General features: G+C 35.3%; 2 protein-coding genes across 3 annotated transcripts in view; one reads left to right on the top strand and one right to left on the bottom strand.

Moving 5' to 3' along the window:
- The window catches only part of LOC107715850 (enolase-phosphatase E1), a 12,834-nt gene extending 6,561 nt beyond the window's left edge, over positions 1 to 6,273 (top strand). Inside the window, exons 4-6 of the mRNA XM_016522067.1 lie at positions 3,622 to 3,754; positions 5,334 to 5,457; positions 5,547 to 6,273. Of these exons, the coding sequence (XP_016377553.1) occupies positions 3,622 to 3,754; positions 5,334 to 5,457; positions 5,547 to 5,686 (397 nt within the window). The 3' untranslated portion in view covers positions 5,687 to 6,273. The remainder of the gene's footprint in view (positions 1 to 3,621; positions 3,755 to 5,333; positions 5,458 to 5,546) is intronic.
- Positions 6,274 to 6,500: 227 nt separating this feature from the next.
- LOC107715888 (transmembrane protein 150C) overlaps positions 6,501 to 10,266 on the bottom strand; it is a 13,878-nt gene continuing 10,112 nt past the window's right edge. For both annotated transcript variants that reach the window (XM_016522132.1, XM_016522133.1), the window contains 3 exons: positions 10,058 to 10,185; positions 9,682 to 9,859; positions 6,501 to 7,120 (listed from right to left, as the gene is read on the bottom strand). In XM_016522132.1, the coding sequence (XP_016377618.1) occupies positions 6,912 to 7,120; positions 9,682 to 9,859; positions 10,058 to 10,185 (515 nt within the window). In that variant the 3' untranslated portion in view covers positions 6,501 to 6,911. The remainder of the gene's footprint in view (positions 7,121 to 9,681; positions 9,860 to 10,057; positions 10,186 to 10,266) is intronic.

Raw genomic sequence — 10,266 nt, 5'->3', positions numbered from 1 at the left:
CCGTAGTTAACGTAGTTAACACTCGCTTGAGATCAAAAGAAGCAAGCAGAGTGTGGAAGTCTGCAGCCTGTAGGTGGATGGTTCATCCAAGAAGTTACCTAGTGGTCCTGGGGGTCGATAAACAACTACAAAATGGATTTTAAGAGGGTGGGTAATAGTGACTGAATGTGATTCAAAGGAGCTGTTGATACTCAGAGATGGTAAAGGATTAAATTTCCAATCATTAGAGATAAGCAGACCACTACCTCCACCTCTTCCAGTCAGACGGGGGCAGTGGGAAAAAGAGAAATTATTGGAGAGTGCTGCAGGTGTAGCATAAATAATAAATAAATAATAAATAAGCTTTAAATACAGGCTATCAAATTAGGTTGTGGCTGCAGCTGGTATCCACATTTTTAGTCAACATTCAGTAGGGATGTAACGATGAGCCGGTTAAAAATGGATTCAAATATGTGACGATTCAAATCGTTTGAGATGCTAAACAATTGGCAATACAATTGGAGTAGGAGTTTATATGAATGTATCTGAGGGGAACTGACTGTCTTTAGAAAAATTTAGATGGCATTTTCTTTTCGTCTTGCCTCTGAACGATGCATATTAAAGTAGTGTTCATAACAGAGATTGTCTTAATATAGGGAGATGAGAGGGTCTGTATAGACCAATTATAGGTTTGTAAACATTCAGGATGCGCGCGCATCATGGTTGCAAAAAAAACCCAACAGAGGATGCGACCTCCAGAGGGTGCAGCCTTCTAAATGAGACACAGCTTTAGGTTTGTAAACATTCAGGATGCGTGCGCATCATGGTTGCAGAAAACCCGGGAGAGATAGCCTTTACAGCTAGAGAATTTCACGGATACGGTACAAAATAGTTAGGTTTAAAAAGATTATGGATTATATTGATTAGATGTCATTTTCAAAATGTTCTCCGCATATTACAAGAGCTTGTCACCCAGCGATAAGCACTGTTATTCAATGAAATTGACGTTAGAGAGTGGGATAATCTTACAGATCCGAAACCGGGATGACGTTTTTTTTGTGGGCGGAGCCTATCTGGAGGCAGAAAATTACTGTTTTCAAGTGGTAGTCTATGGAGCCATGGAATAAAAGAATTTTAAAAAAAAAAAGGTAAATTTGATTTTATATTTAAAAAGTCTGACTTTATTCTCGCAATTCCGAGATTATGTCTCACAATTCTAATAAGGAAAAACAACTCGTCATTCTCTCTTTTCCCCTCGGCTCTTCTGGCTTTTTTCCCTCAGAATTGACAAACTCACTATTTTTGAGTTAAGTCGAATTAGGATATATAAACTTTTGTGAGAAAAAAAGTCAGAATTGTGATAAAATAAATAAATGTTAATTAAAAATGTTAATAGTAAGGTTTAAATAATATTTCATGCTGTAACTGTAGGGCTAATACAATACGTCCCCTGTGAGCAGCATATGTGAATATTATGTAGACCTAGTAATAAGAAGAAATTGTCACTGAACGAATCAGTGAACGAATCTGAACGAATCATTTTGGTGAAGGAACTGAAAATGAACGAATCTCTTGAAAGAATCTAAATTTCCATCACTACTCTGAATTGGTCTATTACTTACTATTGGAGAAAGCGTAACGGCTAACTTGGATCACGTGTGCTGTAATAACCAATCACATTACAGCCTTGATGTCATTGAATATCAGTCCGAGCTGTGCGACACTCAAGCGCTGTTTACGGATCCCATAGGAATGAATTTGAAATGCTGTAAGCTGAATCCCATCTGTCACAAAAAGTCAGTGACTTCTCTTATAAAACAGCATTTTTTTCGTGGTAAACTCTAAAAATAGTTAAATCCAAAAGTATTGTTTAGTGTAAAACATGTTGAAGATTAGCAGATAGGCTGTCGATTCATTAAATGATAAGCTGTTTCCTCTAAAAAGCTGTTTATAAAGCTTAGTGAAGCCTCTCCTCCATTGACATCCATTCAAAAAAAAAAAAAATCCGTTAGCATTAGCCGTTATGGTTTTTTGTCTAATGGTTGCAGGCTTGGCTTCTACTGGCTTTTTTCATAAGCGCAGCTCAGCTTTGTTTACAGCGGTAACCCAGGAAACACTAGGGCTGCGTCCGAAAACTCTAAAATGCTGTTTTGATATCCCACAATCCTGTGCGCTCCATTCCGTGACGGTTGAGCTAAAACATAAAGATGGCGTCTGAAAGTTGCGTTTGGTGGTCAGTTTGTGTGTAAATGTATATTTCTGACTAACGTTTTGCACTTTTGATGTTATTTCTAGCGAGAAATTAGTATTATAGTAATTAAATATTCGTTTAGTTATCACCAAAACACGTTCTATTTTGTTGTAGATCATTAAACCGTTACGCTTTCAGACGCAGCTCGTATCTTTGCTGTTCATAAGCGCCACCTGCTGGCAGAGAGTGAGTTTGCATCTCGTTCAGTTGTAAGCTTCATTTACTGTATGTAGTTATTCTGTGTCTCAGAAATTTGTTCAACTCGGTTATATACATTTGTTATCCGTGGTGATTGTATAACCTGTCACTAACTCTTACTCTCATAGTAGAGTAATCTGTCAGTTATGTCTTTGATTGTGAAAACTCTATTTTCTGTATTTAAATGAAAAAAAAAAAAAAACATGTGATTTTACAATTTCCTACATCTTATCCTGCATACAACACAGACAAAATACAATACAAAATACACTGCTGTTCAAAAGTTTTTTTTATTAATACTTTTATTGAGAATATTGATTTCAGATTTCTAGCAGAACTAACAGAAGAAATATATCCATATGCGGTATACACAATAGAGAGGAAAAATAAATAGATGCATAAAATAATAAAAATGAAAGAAATGAACAGATAGGTTTACAGGGGAAGAATAATACATTTTAATAATTTATTTAATCAAGGACACCGTCAATTGATCAAAAGTGACAGATAAGACTTTTAAAACAAAATCATGTTCTAAAAGATTTCCATTTCAAATAAATGCTGTTATTTTGAATGTTCTATTCATCATACAATCCTGAAAAAATTTTTCCATAAAAATATTAAGCAGCACAACTGTTTTCAACACTGATAATAAATCAGCATATTAGAGTGATTTCTGAAGATCATGTGACACTGAAGACTGGAGTATTGATGCTGAAAATACAGCTGCGCATAACAGCAATAAATTGTATTTTTTAACATAAAAAATTTTTCCATAAAAATATTAAGCAGCACAACTGTTTTCAACACTGATAATAAATCAGCATATTAGAGTGATTTCTGAAGATCATGTGACACTGAAGACTGGAGTATTGATGCTGAAAATACAGCTGCGCATAACAGCAATAAATTATATTTTTTAACATATTCACATAGAAAAGTTATTTTTACTTGTAATAATATTTCACAATACTTGTGTTTTTCTGCTGTATTTTAATCAAATAAATGCAGTCTTGGTGAGCAGAAGAGACTTTCAAACATTCAACCATCAAAAATGTAATAAATCTTACTGACCCCAAACTTGTAATGATAGTGTACATTTATATCCCATGCTCTGTAGGCTCATTATATTCCTGTTGTCGCTAGATGCAGTAGCAGAGTTATGTTATAGTGCTGCTGTGGTTTTGTCGCAGGGTGTACCCGGATGTGGTTCCAGCCGTCAGACGGTGGAGGCGTGGAGGTCTGAAGGTCTTCATCTACTCTTCAGGAAGTGTGGAGGCGCAGAAGCTGCTCTTTGGCTACTCTGTCGAAGGAGATCTCTTAGATGTAAGCTTGATCAGTAATTATAAGCACTATCAGATGGGATTCGCTTTCTGAACGGCACAATGTCGTTTCTCGTGCTCGCATGAGATTCAGATCTCTTTAGTCTCTATAGTCTGGATGTGCGTCACCAAACCCGCTGGGCTTATTAATGTGATTAATCATGTAAGGAGTCGTGTCCTGTAGGCTAGTCATTATTGGCACTATTCAGATGCTGTGTCACTCTGAAGTGGTTTATTTTGCACTGATGTCCAGCTGATTGTACATTATTGCTGCTCCTACAGTGGCTTTTATGATTATCAGTCTACTTATTGATTAGTTTCCTTTTTTTTAATAAGATGCCAGCAGTAATGCTATTTTATTAGTGGTGTTAGACTATTGTAGTATTTATTAATATTTTCAATTATCTTTTGTATTTTTAGTTTTAATTTTAGGTAAAATTCCAGTTTTCTTGTGGGTTGCATTGTTATTTATTTAATTAAAATGGTAAAAAATAAAAGTAAAATATTTGAAATACTACTATTTTGAATTAACTTTTAATTCTATATCAGTTTTCATTTTAGAAATGTATTATTATTATTATTTGTCTTTAGCTGTAATGTATTTTTATTGTAGTTTTAGCAATTTTAGTACTTCAACTTATTCATTTCAGTTATTTACCAAGGCTAAGTTTGTTTTTCCATCTAATATTTCTATATATATACAGTGGGTACGGAAAGTATTCAGACCCCCTTAATTTTTTCACTCTTTGTTATATTGCAGCCATTTGCTAAAATCATTTAAGTAAATTTTTTTTCCTCATTAATGTACACAACTGAGCATTTTTCAGTTTTTCTTTTTTAATAAATCTGCAAAGATGTCAACAATTCTGTGTCTGTCTGTCAATATGGGGTGCTGTGTGTACATTAATGAGGAAAAAAAAATAACTTAAATGATTTTAGCAAATGGCTGCAATATAACAAAGAGTGAAAAATTTAAGGGGGTCTGAATACTTTCCGTACCCACTGTATATATATATATATAGGTGACAACACTGGTGTGTTCTTTTTCTCATTAGTTTTATTTGATTTATTTATGTTTAATTTATATTTTATATTTTTATAGATTTTTTCTATATTAAATAACACTTATTATATTTCAGTTAGTTGCTAATGCTAAGGCAGTATTTCTAATGTTCTTTCTTTTTTTACATTTAATATTTATATTTTATTTCAGTTTTATTTGAATTGATGTAAATGTTTTTTTTAATAGTGTTAATTTTTGTAATCACTGGCCAGCAGTAACCACCAAAAGTTTTTCTTTTCTTTTTTCTTTTTTTTTTTAACCAAGAAAGTTGGCAAAAATGTCTTAATCCGTAATGAAGGGGGAAAAAAAAATAGCTTTAGTTATGGTATTTCAGTAAAGGTCAAAATAAGTAATGCATAGTGATCTAAATATATATATATAATGATATATTAAAGCCAAGAAACAGTGATCCCTCCGCAGGGAATATTAGAAATAAAAGTGTTTGCTTGATACAGATTCACAAGCTTAAATGAGTTGATGTAGATTTGCAAGTTTAGAATTTTTACATTTATTTTCTCAGCTGTTTGATGGTCACTTCGACACTAACATTGGTGCCAAAGTAGAAAGTAAGAGCTATGAGAACATCGCGGAGAGGATTGGATGCCAACCGGAGGAAATCATGTTCTTAACCGACCTCGCACGAGGTGCGCGCACACTTCTCATTTTCATTACACGCTTGTGCCACAATCACATGAGGCTTCAGTGTTAATTCAACATTAAATCTCCCTTACAGAGGCAAAGGCAGCAGAGGATGCTGGGGTGAACGTGATCATGGTAGTTAGACCTGGCAACACGGAGTTAACCGAAGAGGAGAGGAGCCATTATAGAGTCGTCACATCTTTCAACCAGTTAGAGCTGATTGGGAACGTTTGACAGCGCAGAACAGCATCGGATCATGTGAAAACCAGCGGCTACTATGTGTTGTTATTCCGCTGGACTGAAACGCCAAGCCTCCCAGGTGCTTGTTTTTTACACTGAAACCCATCTGTGAATTATCATACACTTGCATTCTCTTTGAATGTTTTATATGCGGTGTTAATGTGTAGCATATGACATATTCATGTCTTTATCCCCCACATGTGCAGTGATATAAAATATGATAACCTGCCAACTAGACACAGGTTTAGTGTGATTGTACCTCATGTCTTATAAACCTCAGTCTTAAATGTTGTTGTAAAATTTTATTCCAAACGGACACATCGAACAAATCACATTTGCAACATTTAGATACACCAGCACCCGAGAACAGATGTCTGTTTTAGTTACAAAATACAGGATCATGACCAATCTCAGAGATGTTTTACAATACTTAACATCAAGTATAAAAAGCTGCATAAGCTTCTTTTAAGATTATGCAGGACGGGTTTAAAATGTAATGCGGTTACATGAATACAAACCACCTGTGATTCAATATCGAAGGTATAGTTCACCCAAAAATAAAAATGGTCATTTACTCACCCTCAGTTTGTTACAGACCTGTATGTTCTGTTGAACACAAAAGAGGATATTTTGAAGAATGTTGGTGAGCAAACAGTTGACGGAAGCCATTGACTTCCATTGTATTATTATTTTTTTTCGTTCTATGGCTACCAGCAACTGTTTGCTTACCAACATTCTTCAAAATATCTTTATTTATGTTCAACAAAACAAAGAAACTATAGGTTTGGAACAACTTGAGGGTGAGTAAATGATGACCAAATTTTTATTTTTGGGTGAACTGTCCCTTTAAATGAAATTTCCAAATCTGTACGCCGTGTAAAGATTCTTCGGAAGCTCTTAGATCTTCTCAGAAAAAATAACAGCGTACGGATTTGAAGTGACGACAACAGAATATAAACCGAATGTTTCTTAACAGATTATCTTGCCAAAAACTGTTCCTGTATTCAGATGTTCTCCTTGGAAGTGTCCTTGTTGCTTCGCTCATCTGACACACAAACGTGGAACGCGTCACAGTAAATCCTTGTGCATTTCGTGAATTTGTTGCTTTTGCCAAAAGCCTATATACACATTCAAAAGACGCACTCGTCCGGAGGTCTTTCTAGAGAGATTTACATTCGGCTGACATGCAGGACTGATCACTGGTGAACACTGGAAGAGACTAGAGCTGGTCAGACTGGTACTCGGAGACCTCGGAGAAGCTTTCGGAGAGGCTGAGTGGAGGCTCCTGCTCGTCGCTGCAGACGATCTCGAAGTGGTAGTGGCGAAACTCAATGGCGAACGTGGCCAGGTACGTCAGGAAGAACATGACCAGCGCCCACTGAGCGCGGGCCGCATGCATGTGCAGCCGCTGAGCCATCAGAGTGAAGTCTGAGGTCTGCCGTCAAGGCTGGAATATGGGAAAATGTGTAGAAGTAGGGGGCTAAACTCAACTGTGCTATTTTGGGACACCATGAATATGAAATAAAATGCACTTTTAAAGGGATAGTTGCATTACCGCAACCTCTCTCTCAAATGGACCATTGTCACTCCTAATTGAGATTGTAGATAGAGTGTCAATGGTCCATTTGAGAGATAGGTGGCGGTAAATGCACTTACAAGTCTGCGATCCGCTGTAAAGCAAGAAGAAGACGACGCGTCACGCGCTGGCTGTCGAGGACGCGCACTCAGGACAGTTGGACATTGCAGTAAATCAGAGGTAAAAAACGATATAAATACTGTTCAGTTTCTTGCACAGACCGATCGTTTCGTGTCTTTACACATCAATGTATCGTCACGAGCCGCAGGGTTTAATTTGGTTTTGTTTGTGTATGTTTTTTTGACTCTCAAAGCCGTGATTCCCATCCACTGACATTATATGACTGACAGACTGCAACGGTTTGAGTTAAAAATCATCATATGTGTTCTACTGAAGAAACAAAGTCACCTACATCTTGGATGCCCTGGGGGTAAGCAGATAAACATCACATTTTCATTTTTGGGAGAACTATCCCTTTAACATACTATCTCTGTATTTAAAAATGTATTTAGTTACCGCTTGTAGTACACTTGAACCCATCTTTCATACACTCAAGTGTACTACAAGCGGTGACTAAATAAATTTTTGAAATACAGAGATAGTATGTTAAAAGCACATTTTAGTTCATTTTCATGGTGTCCCAAAAAAGTTGAATACACTTAGATGTTCTTAAGAAGTACTAAAGAATCATTTAGCACAGTTGAGTACACTTAGTTGATCTTAAGTTTATCTTAATAAGTACTAAAGAATCATTTTTAGTATATTATTACAAATTATTATATTACTTATATTACAAAATTAGTACACGAAAATAGAGCACTTTAAGTACATTATGGAAGTGTACTTTTTTTTTTTTTTTACCTGGGATACTGTATATTCACAATAATCTGGTGATCGAGCAACATTGACAGCAACAATAACTCAAACCTGCCTAAGGTGGTTAGCTTGTCTGTTTTGATGGATAAGATGATAGTGTACCAACTAAACCAGCTTAAGCAGGGTGGATTCAGATTCATTGAAAAGATTCATGACAGAAAAGAATCGCTGAATCAGACTTCACTGAAACGGACAATCTGACCTGGTTCACAGCAGTGAAGTCTGATTCAGCGATTCTTTTCTGTCATCACTTAGAAATGTTCAGGGATATCTTTGTATGGAAGCTTGTTTTTGCCTCTGAATAAAAATAAAAAAGGTAATTGCAATGTTTTATTTCACAATTCTCACTTATTTTGTTCTAGGAATTTTGTGGTGTAATCACACAATTGTGAGTGATAAAGTCAGAATAACATGATATAAATTTGCAGTTCTAAGAAAAATTCAGAATTTAAATAAGTTTCAATTGACTTTTTTTTACTTGGTGTCAGAAATGGGCTTCCTAGCTTAGTGAGAAACAAGTACACTTAAGCTTTTTTTATTATGGAAATAATATACTTTCAAAAGAATATACTGTTCAGTGCAAACTGAACGTAATGTTTTCGGACACTTAATTACATGTTGCTGTTAAATGAAAATGTATTGTAGTTTAAATTCATATTAAATTAAATTAGCTGAGCTTTTTGACCCACTTAAGTAGGACTTAAGTACATCTTTATATGTAATTTCATAATTACTTCTATTGTCTTTAAAATAGTATAAACTGCTGAATGTACTGACAAGCATTTATGGAAAACTAAAATATTTTAATATCATTTTTTAAAACTTGCATGTCATATTTAAATATATTTGTAATATATATTTACTACACATTTGTAGTGATCATGTTGCAATTTAGTACCTTTAAAATATATTAACTTTTAATGTAATATTGAATAACACACTACATTTCAAATTATAATCAAGTGCTTTTTACATGCGCTTTAGTATGTTAGTCAGCACTTAAAATGAAAGTACGACCAAATATTAAAATAATAATTGCTTTAAAGTCAAATGTTTAATTTGACATTATTACAAAGTGTGTTATGAAACGTAGGTTACACTTTATTTTGTTACTTTCAATAGGATTCGGGTTTGGTGTGGGGTTAGCTGCATGCAATACACACATACATGAAAGAACCGTTTTTACAAAAATAAAAGTACACTTATTTTTTGCAAGGGGTGTGTATATAAAATGGAAATAAATTTTTTCATGCTTTGTTCTAATGGTGAAACGCCTTTTTCTAAATTTTTAAAGTTATAAATTTTTTAAGCAATTTTGGATCTTTGACAACAGTGGGTTTGTTTGAAATGACATATTTAGATATTTCAGAGCAAGATGTATAATGCATATCATCAGAAACCGAGATGTTCTGGCGTTATCACCCAGCCCTATCATTTACTTGCAGCTAGATTCATTTCTTTCTGCACAGTCGACAGTGTCGGTGCTCGCGTATATTGTTTTACGTACGTGAGGTTACAGTGGAAGGAAAAAGGATACAAAGCAGCATGCAGGAAGTTACAGCTCCGGACAACAGGAAGCGAGGGATTCCTGCTCGCCTGCCTTCATTCCTCAGGTTGACCTTTAGGGTCATGAAAGACTGGACCCAGCAGAACAGTGTTCCTAGGCCAAAGGTCATGGACGTGCCAATGTTGTGCAGCTCCTCATCGTTGGACAGCTAGTTCAGCAAAACAAACGAGGCGTTGAGGTGAAAATAGATCCTTAAAAAGTAATGCAGAATTCTACAGTACATACTATGAAAAAAAAACTCATTTAAATGTGTAGAAATGTTTCATTTTGGCATGAAAGAATATCTTTCTGTTAATCTGTTAAGTCGTTCAATATTGTGTTTGCAAAACAAAAAAATCAATCATACCTGGAAATTCCCAACTAAAGTCATACCAAAGCAGGCAAGAGACAAAGCCACCAGACTGCCGATGTTGAGCCAGGGTTTATGCACTCTCGGCTTCAGCTGCAGATATCGCAGCACTCCCAGAATGAAGCCTGGAGCCCAAGAGACCATGAACATTTATTTCAAACAATTCTACATTCATTCCAAGATTAGGATGAGTTTGTTTCTTCATC

This window comes from Sinocyclocheilus rhinocerous, unplaced genomic scaffold (assembly GCF_001515625.1).
Source record: "Sinocyclocheilus rhinocerous isolate Xijiao unplaced genomic scaffold, SAMN03320098_v1.1 scaffold178, whole genome shotgun sequence".
Classification (NCBI taxonomy): Eukaryota; Metazoa; Chordata; class Actinopteri; order Cypriniformes; family Cyprinidae; genus Sinocyclocheilus; species Sinocyclocheilus rhinocerous.
The sequence above is the reverse complement of the archived record's forward strand: the minus strand, read 5'-3'. Positions and strand labels throughout refer to the sequence as shown.